General features: G+C 41.1%; 1 protein-coding gene across 10 annotated transcripts in view; it reads right to left on the bottom strand.

Moving 5' to 3' along the window:
- ELMO1 (engulfment and cell motility 1) overlaps positions 1-17,196 on the bottom strand; it is a 569,594-nt gene that overhangs the window by 330,127 nt on the left and 222,271 nt on the right. For 8 of the 10 annotated variants that reach the window (XR_004271412.1, XR_004271414.1, XM_032286644.1 and 5 more), the window contains 5 exons: positions 16,115-16,193; positions 10,955-10,999; positions 9,576-9,626; positions 6,053-6,175; positions 4,149-4,280 (listed from right to left, as the gene is read on the bottom strand). Coding sequence is in view for 8 of the 10 variants with exons in the window: in XM_032286644.1 (XP_032142535.1) it covers positions 4,149-4,280; positions 6,053-6,175; positions 9,576-9,626; positions 10,955-10,999; positions 16,115-16,193 (430 nt within the window). In the remaining 2 variants the exon portion in view is untranslated. The remainder of the gene's footprint in view (positions 1-4,148; positions 4,281-6,052; positions 6,176-9,575; positions 9,627-10,954; positions 11,000-16,114; positions 16,194-17,196) is intronic. The other 2 variants (XM_032286647.1, XM_032286646.1) reach the window with 1 other exon arrangement.

Below are 17,196 nucleotides of genomic sequence, written 5' to 3'. Positions count from 1 at the left end.
TGGCGGGTACCTATAATCCCAGCTACTTGGAAGGCTGAGGCAGGAGAATTGCTTGAACCCAGGAGGCGGAGGTTGCAGTGAGCCAAGACAGGGCCATTGCACTCCAGCCTGGGCAACAAGAGTGAAACCCCACCTCAAAAAAAAAAAAAAAAAAAGAAAGAAAGAAAGAAAAGAAAAAAGAGATCTCAGAAGATGAAGCAGCTTTGTTTTAAAAGCAGGTGCTTTTCTGTGTTATGACTAACCTTATAAGCAACTCAGCCACCTAGATTATGACTTTAGAATTATTTTAACAGAAAAATCTGCTCCATTGGGAAGTTGTGCTGAGAAGGAATGTACCATCCATCTGCCTTCCCAAAGGTGTTGTGGTTTATTGTTCTTTAATATGCTGTTCTTCTTGCCTTGTTGGAGCAATGGCCCCTTTTACCTTGGAAAACTTAAAAAGCTGCAGATGATTTCTGTGAGGTGTTCTCTCCAAAAGGAAGAAAGGGGAGTAGCGCGGGCTGAGTGCACTTCGGTTCCAGCCGCTGTGCTAGTCGCTAACAGACGGTCCTGTGGGGCCTTCCCATAATCTCAACATAGAAAAGATGCTGCCCAGTTTCACAGCTGAGGAAACCCATGCCCAGAGGTTAAATGACTGAACCGCTGGCCCATGGCTCAAAAGTAGAAAAGCTAAAATTAAATCTAGACCCAGTGAACGCCAAAGCCTTGTCATGTGATGCTTCCTGGCCATTGCCTACTTGGGAGCAAAAAAATGAGAAATAGCAGCCTTCATTTTATGAACTGAACTTTTCTTCTAAGTGATCCAAAGGATGATCCAGACCTCAAATTAATCCTTAAAGTTCAGTAAGGAGTTTAACAGGCAAGATGATTCCTCTTTGGGAAGTACAGAGAGAATTCTGCACGGGACTGCTTACAGCATCGAGAGATTTTGCAGCCAGACCCTGGTATCATCAGCCAGCTTTCAGCAGTTTTGCAAGACTGTCTCTAGGTGGTGCAATGACCATGTGATTCTGTTTACTGAGGCCTGTCTATTTCTGGCTGGCTGGGTATTCAAGAGTGAAAATATCTGCTTGTCAAAGTTGTTGGATCATTTTCAGCATTCAAAATCATTATTAAATAGTCTTTCCAACTTCCCAACTTTCCGATGCAAGACTGTGGCCTGCGAGAAGTTTCAGGAGAAGAGCTAAAATCAAAAACGAAAAAAGAACCATGGAAAAATAAAGAAAACCCACACTCTCTTATGATTCTTCCCTGTTCAGGGTCTTTGCTTTTTGTAGGATGAGTTTTCAAGTTATCATAAGTGCTAAAGGCCTTAAAACCACCTCCAATTAACTTTCAATTTAAAAAACACAAACCTATCATTCTGTATTCATGAAGCAGAACACTAAGCAGACAGGGAAAACAAAGACAGAAATACACCTAAGACAAAACTGTTCAAGGAATTAACAAGAATGTTAAGATGAATGGAGCTACATTGAGAAAATTTACTCATTCGGCTCATGGAATACACTGGTCATTTCACGTAAGAACAGGGCCTGAAAATAAAAAGGAGATGCTTCATAGCACACACCCCCATTCCAGATGCCCTCACAGAGACCCAGACTCTATACTAATCCTATTTCCACCATGTGGTCATTCCCCAATTTCCCTCTCTCCTCAGTCCCTCCATACTGTGCATTCTGGGAGCCAACTGCCCCCAAGGAAAACCACTACAGGGACAGAGACACATGCATCCTGGAGGCAGCACATGGGAAGAATTCAGGTTTTGGATTTTATACATAGCTCAGAAGAAATCCAGGCACTGGCAGGAGGTGGAAGATGAAATTGCAGTCACAGGAGCACCCTAGAACCAGGCTCTCCCTCAGGAGAGGAATCAATTAAGAGTATTTTCAAAATGTACATCCCCCGATTCTTTCTTGGTAATTTTGATATGACTTGAGGGTAAGAGAGATTGGGTGATTTTGCAAAGCTTCCCAAGTGACCTGGATAGATCGTGCTTACCACATAAAAGTAAAATTTGGAAGGAATTGAGGGTGAGGTAGAAAAGGAGTCCCATCCACCTTTCTGGACCATCCCTCTGGCAAAGGGGCCCTGCCAGCAAGGCCACTGCCACCCTGGAGCTTCAGTCATCAACACCCAAGTACAAGAAACTCACCTCCTCCACCAGCCATGACGCTTTTTGCTAAAATTTTTAAAAATTGATTCAACCAAAAGATAAAATGGAATTCCAAGGTCAAAATATAAAATACCATATAAAAATAATTTCAGAATACCTCTACAAGGCAAACTGCAAAGCTGAATATTCAACAAGTATTCTTATTTAAAATGTCATATTAAAACTAACACTATAACTGGGTAAAGAAAATGTGGCACATATACATCATGGAACACTATGCAGCCATAAAAAAGGATGAGTTCATGTCCTTTGCAGGCACATGGATAAAGCTGGAAACCATCTTCTCAGCAAACTGACACAAGAACAGAAAAGCAAACATCGCATGTTTTCACTCATAAGTGGGTGCTGTGCAATGAGAACACGGGGACACAGGGAGAGGAACATCATATACCGGGCCTGTTTAGGGGTGGGGAGCTAGGAGAGGTACAGCGGGAGGTAGGGAGATAGGGGAGGGGTAGCATTAGGAGAAATATCTAATGTAGATGATGGGGTGATGGATGCAGCAAACCACCAAGGCACGTGTATACCTATGTAACAATCCTGCACGATCTGCACATGTATCTCATTACTTAAAGTATAATTATAATAATTGTTCTAAAAACTAACACTATATAAACAATAACTTATCAGATTAGTTTTTCAGGTTTTTAGCGTTTTTTTAGCTTAAGAAACACTACTGGAGAGGGTTAAAAAAAGGATCAGTCTGACCCACTGATGGTTAAAATGGTCATTACTTTGTGTGGAAAGCAACTTGACAGTATCAAAAGCCTTGAAAATATGTCTCATACAAAGTGTAGTTCCACATATGTATCCTAATAATGTGATCATGGGTGTGCATACATTCTGGGCTGCAAGATATTAATTATAAATTTATGGGTAATTTCAAAGCAGTGAAGCATTTAGCAAAAGGGCTCATCAGTTAAATAAACTGTATTACATCCAAATAATGAAAAACAAATCAGTAATGAAACAGTACGTGTTAAGTAATATAAAAACATTTTCAAAGAATATTTCCATGAAAGACAAGGCTTCTCCAATAACACATAAAGCATGATACCATTTGTCAAAATATGTGTAAATATTAATATTAGTAGAGATACACAGATATATATACTGTGTATATATATCTTTGGGTGTGTCTGTGTGTATATGTATACACACAAATATATATACACACACACACACACACATATGGCATATATTTTTTTTTCAAGGAAAGAGTATTTGAAATTATAAAATAATGCATGGTAATTTCTAATCACCGAAGCCAAGATCTCAGACATGCTATTTATGATGGAGATTAAAATGGAAATCCAAATTTATACCTGCAGAATTTGATATTAGCTGAAGGTCACTCAGAGACTTCATGGGGATAAAATCAAGAATATAATCCAAGTAGAAATAAAAATAATGGCTTATATTCGGGACAAGTTGTGTTCTAAGTTGCAAACTGCAAACAAAAATCTAGGAGACAACCTATTTGCATTCAGAGCAAGAGAGACCTTTTAAGAAAGCATAAATTGTGTTAATCTCATCATGACTAAATTTCAGGAAACTTTCAATTTGACTTTGATATCAAATTGATCTTTGTAAGTAATCCACTCACTAAAACAATAATAAGATCCATCCCACAGCTGCCATCATTCATTTAAGTCAAACACAAATCTTAAGCATCTTGTGAAGTAGATTTCATGAAGTCGAGATGCATTCTGGGCTAACTACTCTTGGTTACACTTAATCAGAACTGAATAAACAAACTCAGTATTAGTCACACTTGTGCAAGTTATTCCATTTCACTGAAGCCAGAAGAGATTTTCATGTGATCCTGTTTAAACCAACTAAACATCTGGAAATGTGGAAACTATTCTGTAAAGCACAAGAGGACCACACGCTCTGAAGAGACATCAGTTTTGTGGCTGAGGTCAGGTCTGGGGAGGCTATAGGGAGAGCATACTAGAGATGGCTTACTTACAATAAAGCCAAGTTTCTTATAATCTCGTGTGTACATGGACTTTCGTTTCTCCATACTGCCACTGCTGTTATTAGGTTCTGACTCGGCATCAAAAGCAATTCTTCGAAGTTCAAATATGATGTCTCTCTGAGCCTGAAGGAATCAAGGAGTAAAAAGAAAAGGGAGGGGAAAAAGCTGCTTTAATTGTGTGACATTACATATACTCCCTCTTTCCCTGGGGTCTAAATGAATCACTGCATTCAGGCAAAAGAAAAACAGATAAAAGAGAACCAATGTCCTAAGTTAGGGCTTTGCAGACCGTTCTTCCCCCATCAGTCTCCCTGCTGGTCAGGCCTGGCTGTATTCCACAGGGGTCCTCTTAGCCAAGTAGTCATCTGGAGCATGAATATTGATAGTCCAGTGCAGTCTTAACTGAGAGGCCTAGATATGATGGAAGGGTTGTGACTGGAGAAAGCTAAGCTAGGGAAACTGGGGATACCCAAAGTGCCTCACCCTACTAAGTACATTCATGGAAACAAACATAGGACAAAAATGAAAGAAAGGGCCAAAGGTACAAACCACCCAAGTGTCCATCCAACAGTAAATGGATGAACAAAATGTGGTGTGGACATACAATAGCATATTATTCAGCCTTTGAAAGATGGCAATCCCAACAGATGCTATAACGTGGATGAGCTTTGAAGATTACTATGCTGAGTGAAATAAACCACACACAGAAATATATATATTGTCCGATTCCAATTATATGAGGTCCCTGGAGTAGTCAAATTCACAGACAGAAAGTAGAATGGTGGTTACCAGGGGCTAGGAGGACAGAATGGGGAGTCAGTGTTTTACAGGTACAGAGTTTCAGTTCTCCAAGATGAAAATAGTTCTGGAGATGGATGGTGATGACAGTTTCATAACAATGTGAATGTACTTAATGCCACTAAACTGTACACTTAAGAATGGTTATAACAGTAAACTTTATATTATATATATTCCACCACAACAAAATAAACATATAAATAAAATTTTAAAAGGGTTTCCAAACAAAGAGGGTCATTCAATATTAAGATGCATTGCTCTCTGTCACTAGAAGTAGTAAGATGACAGTCTCTTCTCTCTGGGAAATCTATACCTTGCCAAAAACACACATTCACAGCCTCTCAAACCTCTCCATCATTCTTAACCGCATGGCCTTGCTCCATGAATGAAGTGCTGCGGCAGCTACACACTTCACATATGCGGTTCACATCTGCAACAGATCAGGCCCTCACGTGCCAATAATGAGTGTTTTCCTTTCCAAAGCTGCAGCGCTGTTTAAGTTGAAAATGTGCTACGGCAGGATTCCCAGCTGTTTCCTCTCACTCTACCCTCACACAGCAAAGGTCCCCAAAGCCTTCTGAATGGAGACATAACCTTTCATGCACAACAAGAGACCTAGTAGAGAGTTACAGCCAATAGCTAACCGACAGAAAGCTGGCCCAGAAATCAGGTTTAATCTGGGACCCTGCTCTTGACACTGATCTCTGGTGAATGAAAATTTCTGCCTCAACCCTGCAGAATCAATGCCACATAGAGTCACCAAGAGGCCCTAGTTGTCTGGGAACCTGACTCCTAAGCTATTACCATTAAAGGTATTTGGAGCCAAGGGCTAAGGTCTGTGGTCACGTGACATCAAGCTTTCTTATTCAATAAAGGCAGACCATGCATATTTGGAGCCTAATGGAAGAACCCATTTGGTTTATTTTCTGATCCTAGATTCACCTAATTTTGAAGCCATGTCCCTAAGTTCTGAGATGATAATAAAACGACATCATCTCAAATTCAGAAACTCCCCAGTTCGGGGTACCTCAGGAAAAGACCTTTAATGAAACTCTCTCTCCTTCCTGTTCTTTGACCGCTGTCCAGTGCACACTCACTTGGTCCTGGGGATCCATTTTGGTCATCATCCTGTCTTCCAGCAGGTTGAAGGTGAGCACTTGCAGAACATATAGCTGGTGCGCCATCTCATTGTTAATGGCTCGCTGGGCTCGGATGACATGCTAGGGAGATGGTTCACAAATAAAATGTTTAATAAAAGAAAGAAAAGGAAACAACAAGAATTAACCCTCAAGCTGACTCTCACAGTCTTCCTTGGGAGGTACAGGAATGGAGAAGGCAGGTGAGGCTACAGGGAATTTCAGAGTTTTCCTTTACATTCCAGAAGCCAGTAAGGTTCCTGATCTTCAGGTCATACTCCAGGAAAAAAAATTACTGTGGGCAGGAGGGAGTAGAAGGGGAAAAGTGCTGGAAAAGGACTGGTGATGGCAGCCATATAAGTCAAGAGAAGATATGCTTGAAATGAGGGTGTCTGCAAAACAACTGTGGGCTTTCCACAACAGAAGCATCTGTCACATGCAGCAGAAAAACCAATGGTGCATACCCATAGTAAGCAATCTTGCCATTATCTTACCCTGGGACTGTCTCTGACAGGTGAGCCCACTTCAAACTGGGGAAAAGTTTTAGAAGGAGCATACAAAAGCAAAATACCCATCAAATCTTAATCTACTGTGGGAGCTACACAAGGACGTCTACCATCAAAGGCAGTGAGCAAATGCTTGTGAATTACTTTACTCACTGTTAACAATTAAATGAAAGCTAAAATAATTCTTCCCCATAGAAACAGAACTGAAAACAGAACAAACGTACAAGAAGTGGCAGGACAGGAAGACTGGATAGGTCCACTGTCAACCCCCTCACTCCTGCCCAGAAATGGGACAGCTGCCACCAACTCAAGATTCAGCATTTGGGACTAACATGCAGCCTTTTCAACAGAGATTCCGGCTGTACATTAAAAATGCCAAACAATGGATCAATGTGGTGAAACACCCTTCCAATCAGTTATTTTGGGTGTACTAGCCCCAGTCACGCCTTGCTATATGAAAGACCATTTCTCTTGGCAATCCGTAGTTGCTCCTGTGTAGACTACTGTAAACTAGCTTTTAAATGGCCATTCAGTAAATGTCAGAGCTGTCCAGTGCAGAGAAAAATGATCTTCCTCCAGGACTGGAGGAAGTCTAGTTCCTTAGAGTGCTGCCTGGGTGCCTCCCAAACTGGCATGCACCTGCAATCCACAGCCTGGATGTAAGCATCATGCTGAAATAGCCAATTAAAGAAGGAAGGGTGGGAGAAGACTGAGGAATAGAAGAACGAGGACAAGGAGGAATAAGGGAATGCAAAGTCACTGAACCAAAATTAGGAAAAGCAGGGAAGCTAGACAATGGGATGGTCAGGAGCGAATCAAACCCCGTATCTTTCAATCTTCAAAACAGCATGTTAACTCATAGCACAGGCTTAGTATCCAAAGTGTATGGGTATCTATTTTCTCAGTAACTCGAAAGTACTAAACTCCAATTTCCTGCAGGAGAGTACCAACCTCGAACTTCAGCCATCAACATCTCATAAAAGAATTCCCATTTAGGCAAACTGATTTTTGAGACAGGGTGGCTATAGTCATTAATGCCACTCATTTCAGGGCATTCTAACCCTGACTGCCACATCAAGGTAACATGAAGACACTGAGCTACACGCTGATACTCTGGCTTCTACATTTATTGAGAGCCGATATAAAGGACAGTATTATGAATACTGCCCTTAATCGGACCTAGAATCTACTAAGACACTCCCTAAGATTCATAATTGGACCTAGAATCTACTAAGACCACTAATTGGACCTAGAATCTACTAATCAAAACCATAATTGGACCTAGAATCTACTAAGACACTCCCCCAAGATTCATTTCAGATCTCAGTTCCAGAGGGAAAAGGTTTATCTTTCCCAAAGAACTGGGGGACCTCTTTTTATCAAACAATGAAAATTAAACTCATATGTTTCTTGTCATCCTTGACAGCCAGAAAGTTTAAAATTGAACTAACTTCATCACAAATTGCAGTCATTACCACTGACTTTGGGTTCTAGAACATTTACTTTCATCATTAACTTTTGATGGCTTACTTGCATTGGTGGGGGTGGGAGGAGGAATAGTGCGCGTGTGCGTGCCTCTGTGTGTGTGTGTGTGTGTGACTTTGGGTTCTAGAATATTTACTTTCATCATTAACTTTTGATGGCTTACTTGCATTGGTGGGGGAGGAGGAATAGGGTGTGCATGTGTGTGTGACGTTGGGTTCTAGAACATTTACTTTCATCATTAACTTTTGATGGCTTACTTGCATTGGTCAGGGAGGGAGGAGGAATTGTGTGTGTGTGTGTGTGTGTGTGTGTGTGTGTGTGTGTGTGTGTGTTTGTGTGTGTGTGTGTGTTAGCTGTTCGTTTCCAGTGTTTTGACATCTGGGACCCTGCTGACCCCGGAGAGATTGCCCCTCTGAGGTCTAGCCAATTCCTAGAGATAATAAATGACTCTTTTCATATGCAAACGAGCCAGTCCAGGGCCTTGGCACCCACTCCCCACTCCTCTACAAGCTCTGGCTCATACTCTTGGGACCACTATTCTCCTGTCCTAACCACCCAGGGCCAACTACCAGACAACTAGAGACAGCCCATAAGAGCCCAATGAAATTATTCAAACTAGCCCATCCTAAACCTGCTCAGCCAGCTTACCTGGCCTCACCTCTGGGGAACTATAATGAACAAACTTTTCTTTTAATGCCAGCCATCTCCTGATCTGTTGGCCTCATCATACCTGAATGATAATAAAGCCTGCATTTGAGAACCAAGTGTTTTTAATTGTAAGCTTGCTGACCTGCTCTTTGGAATCACACAAATAGAAATTTTTCTTTTTCTTTCTTAATTCTTCTTTTCCTTTTTACCCTTTTTTTGTAATCAGGGCAATCAATCAACCTGCTTCTTTCAAGTAGCTGGCAAGTCAATTACCTAGTAAGGACTCAGGAAATCTTGTTATTTGGTTTATTTCTAAACATTTGCAAGGTGACACTTAGGGCTTTTTTTCCACCAAGGTTTAAGGGCATTTTGCATTGCAGTGAATGAGTGGCTCCCATCTATACTTTCCTTCCTCTGTCTTGCAAGGGGCCCCCAAAACTGATGATCAACATTGCAGGACTTCTCTTGGTACCTGATATGTTTACAGCTAGTTTCCTCATTAAAAGAGCAAAAGCTCATCAGGGTGAATTTTTTAAGCCCTGATTTCCCTAACCTGCCCCACTGAGAGAGCTATCCAACCCTTCCTGCCAGAATGTATTCCCCCTTCCTCTCTTCTCCAGAGCTGTTCCAGAAACTCCTCCCTCCAACCCAATGAGGCAATTCCTGTGGGAAAGCCATATTTATTCCAATTCCAAAAACTCACTTTTTCCTTCTTTAGAGTTCCTACTGCTTCACCACAGAAGCAAGTCACAGAACAAACCACAGATTGAAGCCAAAAGAAGAAATTAATAAATGCACCAGGCCACTCCTCCCCGTCAAAGAGGTCACAGCGCATAGGTACTCACTGTTAAAATGATGGAACGCAGTTGCTTCTGAGCCAAAATATTCGCCATCTCCTGTGGAAGAAAAACACACCCACACAAGGGCTTAGGTTAGAAAGATACATTTCAACGTGGCCAAAAATGACTTTATCCTGGGGTGTGCTTCGTAACTGTATATCAGCAGTATTTCTTATGAAATAATGAACTCAAACAAGCAGTGGTATTCAAATTATTTTCTTGACTGTTCCATTTGAAATGTAAAAGCCATGTCCAAAAGCAAAGGAAAGAAATCTGGCAACTGCAAACTTCTTTTCTTTAGGAATCTCTTCCTTCCAGAAAAAGGTGGGTGCTAAAAAAAATCAGGCACTCCAAATAAGGCAACAATTCTCTAGTAGAAAGCCTCATCATCTTTTATTAGACTATAAATGTACAGAAAGGTTGTTTTCTTTTTTTTTTTTTCCCCCCCCAGATGGAGTCTCACTCTGTTGCCCAGGCTGGAGTCCAGTGGTATAATCTTGGCTCACTGCAACCTCCGCCTCCCGAGTTCAAGAGATTCTCCTGCCTCAGCCTCCCGAGTAGCTGGGACGACAGGCGTGCACCACCACACCCGGCTAATTTTTGTATTTTTAGTAGAGACGGGGTTTCACCGTGTTAGCCAGGATGGTCTCGATCTCCTGACCTTGTGATCCACCTGTCTCAGCCTCCCAAAGTGCTGGGATTACAGGCGTGAGCCACATGCCCGGCCTAGAAAGCGTTTATTAGGCAACACATGCCTGTAGCAAGGAGACTCCAGTATCTTCTAAAAGTCATTTCATTTAAATCTGTGCAAAACCAGAGAGTAAGTAATACATATACATGCTCCACAAGTGATCTGAGTGGAATTTAAGTGAAGGGCAAATATCTGGGTGATGCAAAGCTCTAGAGCCTACACTCACTGAGCTCTGCAAGGCCTCATTTCTGCAGCTTGTGCTTTGTGCTTTGGCATCTCCTGATTGGCATGGAGAATTCAAGGGTGATTTTATTAAAGAAAATGATGCACAGACACCCTTTTTAAATATTGACAAGTGGGGACTAAGGGAAAATAAAATATCAAGGACAGTCTTTGTGCACGCATTGTAAAGTAAAAATACTGCTCATATTCAGGAAGAAACTGAATGCTGTTTTGTGGGAGGGGGTGTCTTTGGTGTTGCTACTCTTACTGAGTAGAGAAAAAACTAAGCTACGGTTTAAAAACAGAACCATGATTTCTACCAAGGTTAAAACAAACTTGCAGAAAGCAAAGAGAACCAAGAACATGGGGGTGAGAGAGAATTCTGAGGTGGGCATACAAGCAGGGGTGGACGGGAGCAGCACAGGAGAGCGGGGCCCACTTTACGCTGACAAAGAGAACATGGGTGACTTACAGTCAGAGGACAATCAAGGATGTCAACATTGCTCTCTACATCAACCTAACGGCGTCATCGCCACCACAGAAAGGAAAGCAAGCAGGAGAGAAGAAGGGATGGAAATTCAGAGGACTCTGTTAGAGGTTGACCACTTTATTTGAACGCCCCTGTTGACCCACTGCATTGAAACTTGCTTAAATACCGTAAGGTGACTCAAAAAAAGCTAGATGGCACTCAAATCAAAATCCAATACCAGGTTTTCTTCCACACTCTTGAAAACAAGAAAGCAGGAGCTATGACGCATTGAGAGACAAATTCAGTGGTAACCCAGAAGGAACCTTCCCTTCCACTAGGCACAGAAAACCGTGCTTTCTTCCTGATCTTAAGAGAAAGGCCCACTGGTGATGGTTTTGTGTTTCTCCTAGACCAGATGACAAATAAAAGCCTCAAAGGGTCCTACAGCTGTTTTAATTTCTTTCATTTAAAAACATTAAATGATTGCACACAAATAAAAACAGAAAAAAATATTATCTGTTCCTATGTTTTCCTGCCAGTTTATAAGATTAAAAGTTAGAAGGGACAATGTATGTCCAACTTCTACTACAGCAATCACTTTAATTATCTGTTTGTAATATTTATTTATTTTTATTTTTATTTTATTTTATTTTTTTTTTTGAGACGGAGTCTCACTCATGTTACCCAGGCTGGAGTGCAATGGCGCGATCTCGGCTCACCACAACCTCCGCCTCCTGGGTTCAGGCAATTCTCCTGCCTCAGCCTCCTGTGTAGCTGGGATTACAGGCACGCACCACCATGCCCAGCTAATTTTTTGTATTTTTAGTAGAGACGGGGTTTCACCATGTTGACCAGGATGGTCTCGATCTCTTGACCTTGTGATCCACCCGCCTCGGCCTCCCAAAGTGCTGGGATTACAGGCTTGAGCCACCGCGCCCGGCCTTGTTTGTAATATTTATTGTCTGCATAAGACTGTGGGTCCCTCCTAAGCAGAAACTATCTTATTCTTTTTTGTATTCCAAGCCCAAAGTGCAATGTCTGACACAGAGAAGACAATAAATGTTTGATAAAATAACAAATAAATATTTTATACTAGCCTTCTAAGGAATAGTAGCTTGGTCAAAGAGAAAACAGAAATAGCCATGCCCACATTTTTTGGTCTAATACTAAGGAATTGTTGGAGTAAATGTGAGCATCTATGGGGAATATTTTACAGTATTAAAATTATGTAAAAGTATAGATAGATACAAATAAGAATCTAGATAGACCGACATAGAAAGATGTCCGCAAAATATTATTTAGTTTTAAAAGTAGTTTTAAAAACTACAATGCAAGTAGTATGCTCACATTTGGTGGGGGAAAAAAAAAGATGTATTAGGAGAATATTTGCACAGAACAGATGGGTAAGTGGCACTTTGAAACTCACAAGAGTTATAAATAATTGCAGTGGTTCTGTCTCTGGGAATATAATTACAGGAATCTTTCAAACTTATTTCTTTTCCATCTGTATTTTCTGATTTTTCTACCAAATCTTTTAACTAACAAGTTTTTTAAGTATCCGTAGAGAAATTTGGAAGGGACCTCGCCAACATATTTGCCATTGAAATAGTGAACTGAATAATGGCAAAAGTTGTAAGAAAAAGGATCCACTTGCCTACCTAACAGCGGCACCCTCACCAACAAAACTAGCACGGCCCTTCCCTCCATTTGTGCAGGGAAACAGGAATCTCCTGCAGCCCAGAGGCATGGGAAAGCAGAGCCTCCACCCCTGAGGGAACCCTAGGAGGGAACTCCCTTCCCCAGCGGAGGAAGTTTTACCTTAGGCCCCGGGACAGGCCTTTCTCAGTAAGGCCTACTTCACGGATGCACGGTCCTTGTGACCGTGGTGGCATGTTTTTCAGTAACAGCAGAAATAAGATATAAGTATTTAAAAGCATTCCAAATTCAAAGAAAACCCAGATAATGGAGTCCTATGAATGTGTCTGGCCCCAAGTCAAAAAAAGATGAAGTTTTACGTAAGTATTTGAAGTGGAATCTACCCAATGTCCTAAGGCTTTAAACAGATAAAATAAAAAACAAACAAAAAATAGTGTTCCCTGCAAATCCAGAAAATAAATGTTTAGGTTATATTTCAGTCTAATTGGACTGAGAAAATGTGCTTGGTATTATCCAGGCTTCAGAGAGTTGTTCGCTTGGCAAACACAGGAGAATTCTGTGAATGACATCTCTTTGACAGGCGTTGGACGGGACACTTTGCAGGTAAAAGCAGGGATAAGGTTGGGGCTCTGACTCTGATTCTTACCCGTCAGTGACCTGGTCAAGTTCTTTACTCCCTTTGAGTCTCAATTTCCTCATTCATAAAACAGAAATAATGTGGCTTTCTCTGAATATGGCAATACAATGAAATAAGGTAATATAAAATACTGAAAACTGCCTGACACATGCCAGACTCTCAATAATATTATCATTGATGGCTGACTTTGGTCAATTTTCCTATTTGCCAAAAATTCAGAGCTTTTAATTTTTCAGAACATATGCAATAACAATGCCACCATCAAATTCAGACCACCTGAAATTAGAACACAGGGGCCAGACTAAGGTGTACATGTTCAGCTGTTAATACGATCCACAGCAACCCACGTGGTATCACCAGTTAGCTTAATCTTCTGCTTTACAGGGCTCTACTGACCTTCAGAAAATAATATCCAACAAACTTTTCTTCATTATGAACCTGAAATCCCTTTTTAGAGCTATCTCTTTTTAAAAATTTTTTAAATCTAAAAATCATGATATTCCCTTTATATTGATAAACAACACTCTTAATTTCAAGGGTTTATAGTTTATGAAGTCCACATCACTTTTCCATGGGCAAGTAAATTAAATACCTTGTAGCTATTTCTAGAGCTTGATTGAATGAGTCGCATAATACTTTATAAATTTCTGCTGAATTATACACAGTTTTTCTTAGTTGGAATCTTTTCTTAAATGGCTTAAAGTTGTGAGACTACTCTTTGTCATGGTTTATTACTCTTTGTGGTGGTTTATTAGAAGAATATATAGTAAAACTGCTTCCTGTCAGTCTCACATTGCATAGTTTTCAAAAAAAAAATAGACTTAGTTCTCAGAATCCAAACCTAATCTTATATCGATACTCTATTATATTACCCTTATTATCAATGTCCTGAAGTCAGTACAGATTGACATTTGATTCCCTGTTTGTCCATGGTCATGAGAGTCCAATTTAATAAATGAACAGTAGTGCTTGGTATAAAACAAGATGCGCATGTATGCATTTTACTCATGTCTAGATTCAGAAATCCAAGTGCAATGGTCTTTTGAGTAGGCATGAACTTTCACCTCCTCTAAACCATCCTCTTCTTTCACAGTTGGAGAAAGGAAACATCCAAGAGTTGAGATCAGAATGCAGCCTGCCTGACCCCGCATGCTACACTCGGCTACCACGTGGCTGGGCCAGAAGTCCCCGATCTGGCCAGCAGAAGGACCCAGTTCCTCCAATGCCCACGTCAAGCTTGTGAATATACACAGTAAGAGCTTCCAGAAAGCTTCCAGGCTGCTTGGGAGTTATCATGAGCTTGATATGTAGATTAAAACATCACAGAAGCAGCCCTATCCATGATTTCACCTCCGATCCACAAAGCCACTCTTAAAAATCCAGCCAGGGTAAGAGTGCCCAAGCTCAGACTTGCAGAGGGCAGGCACCTCCACCTGGCTCCAGCAAACACCATATCAAACAACCAGGAAACTATAAAGTGACACCACTCCTGTGCAAACAAAGCCTCCCGGGAATGAACAAGAAATTCTAAATGGAAAACAAACCAGAACCCCTCACATTTAGTCACTGAGATTTAAAATACTTGGCAACAAAAAAGTAAAATAAAATTAAAAAATTCTTGCCATAGCATTCAGTAGCAGGTTTGCTTTCTAATTCCCAAACTAACTCACTGGCAACTACCATACTTTCTAAGTGAGCGAAAGAGCTCATATTTCCACTCATTTTTTAAGGAAGGAAATTGTGACCAGGGTAACATACTACATGACATGTTGACAGAAAAGTCTGAACGAATTTTGAGGTGCGAGCTAAATTCCAAGACAAGGCAAAATTCCACTTCTTCAGATCCTTTCTGTAATGGCCCTTTCCTTCGTGAAAAAAAGGAATGAGGGATATCCAGGCAAAGGAGACCATCAAAGGACAGGTTCCATGTATGTACATTAAGAGGGTCCTTCCTTTTTTTTTTTTTTTTTTTTTTTTTTTAAGACAGTGTCTTGCTCCACTGCCCAGGCTGGAGTGAGTAGCACGATTTAGGCTCACTGTAACCTCTGTCTCCAAGTTCAAGTGATTATCCTGTCCCAGCCTCCTGAGTTGCTGGGATTACAGGTATGCACTACCACACCCAGCTAATTTTTGTATATTTGGTAGAGATGGAGTTTTGCCATGTTGGCAAAGCTAGTCTCAAACTCTTGACCTCAAGTGATCTTCCCACCTAGGTGTCCCAAAGGGCTGGGATTACAGGCATGAGCCACCATGCCTGGTTCTTTTTATACAAAGGAGAGGAAACGGATGGCTCCATTTTCCCAGCCACAACCACAAACAGACGTAGTAAGCAAGGAGCCCCTCTGACATATGAGTGCAGTTATCTCCACCAGGAGCAGCCATCTGCATATTTTCCCTCCTGTTCTCTCACCTTCCATTGCCTCCCTCCCAGGGAAAAACATGGCACCTCTCAGGGGCTCAGTTTCCTGATCTAGAAAATGAGGACAGTTGTCCTAGTGAGCATCCCATGAAATGACAGAAGGTCGCGGGGGCTCCTAACTCTGCTTCCACCACAGCAGCAACATTTTCATCTTTTTACATCTGGGCTTCCATGTTGCATTTCATTTCATGAAAGGCCTCTACTGCTAGAACACTCCTAGTATCCCTCATCAGCCAAGGGCTTACCCATCTCTACGCACTTCCCCCTGGATTTGTGAAGGATCCCAGCAGCCCAGCCATGCAGCAGAACATAGCTGCTCTGTAGAGTCCATCTGCAGCCAGGGCAGCAGAGTGGCTCAAGAGGTGCCCCCCACCAGATGGAAGGAGAGGGTCTTCTCTGCACACAAAGTTCCTAGCCCTGACATAGCCATAAGACAAAAAATGCAACTCACCTGCCTCCGCTCATCGGGGGCCTTCAGAAAAAGTGCATTAATCACTGCAATAGTATAGGTTTGGATTTCTTGATCTGACCTGTAAAAAGACACAGAACAATCCACAAAATCAGAACAGAAAGTTAGAAGAGGCCTGTCCTGGGTCAAACCATGAGAAGGCTAAAAATTGTCCCCCCTCCCCAAAAAAGTGAGAGAGAAAGGCAGGGCCTAAAAAATGCATTTAGCACTGAGAATGCATTTCCACCATCACAAGGCTGGAAACATGGTAAATATACAACTACTATCACTAGCTGAACAGTACACTGCTCAGTGCTGAACACCCAGAAATTAAAGCAAATTACTTTGTCTTCATGGCTCTATTACATATTCTAAAAATCTATTTCCAAATATAAACATTTTAATAACAAAAAGAACAGGTGATTGAATCTGATTTTCACTGGAAAGAAATCAGAAATAAATGAAACAAAGATCTAATGTAAGGCATGTCGTAAACAGTAAATAAGGAGAACTCAAGATATAAACAAAGAGTGACTTATGAGCTAGATTTAGGAATAATTTATCAGGCCAATGAGAGAGAGGTGGAGCTTAGAACTAAGCTAGGATAGGGTACAAAGCCCGGTTCATCACAGGCTGTCCGTGACCTTGGACAAGTTCATGGGTATCCCTAAGGCACAGTTTCCTCATCCACAACATGGGGTTAGGAACACTTATTTCATGGGATTGCTGTGAAGATAAAATGAAATTATGCATACAAAATCCTTAGCACAGTTCTTGGAGAATAATAAACTCTCCACTTTGTTAATGTGCTTTGTGATGAAGATGTGTGCCTTCGAGATGCCCAGAAAAGACACAACATAAAAAGTTAACATGTTTCACATTCAAAGGAAATGTGAAACTGGTCTTATTTCTAGAGAAGCTACCTATCATTTTGAAGAATTATGATTCTGAGACCACAATCACTGAGGCCAATGCAATCCACAGCTTCTGTGACTTAAATTTTAAATGCTGGTCATCCTCTCACCTCCAAAAGAAAGAAATATAATCTACTTTGGTAGTTTATATTATAATCACAACAGTTAACA

This window comes from Sapajus apella, unplaced genomic scaffold (assembly GCF_009761245.1).
Source record: "Sapajus apella isolate SASKATOON/1434 unplaced genomic scaffold, GSC_monkey_1.0 scaffold19, whole genome shotgun sequence".
NCBI lineage: Eukaryota > Metazoa > Chordata > Mammalia > Primates > Cebidae > Sapajus > Sapajus apella.
Note: the sequence above shows the minus strand (reverse complement) of the source record. Positions and strands in the feature narration are given on the sequence as shown.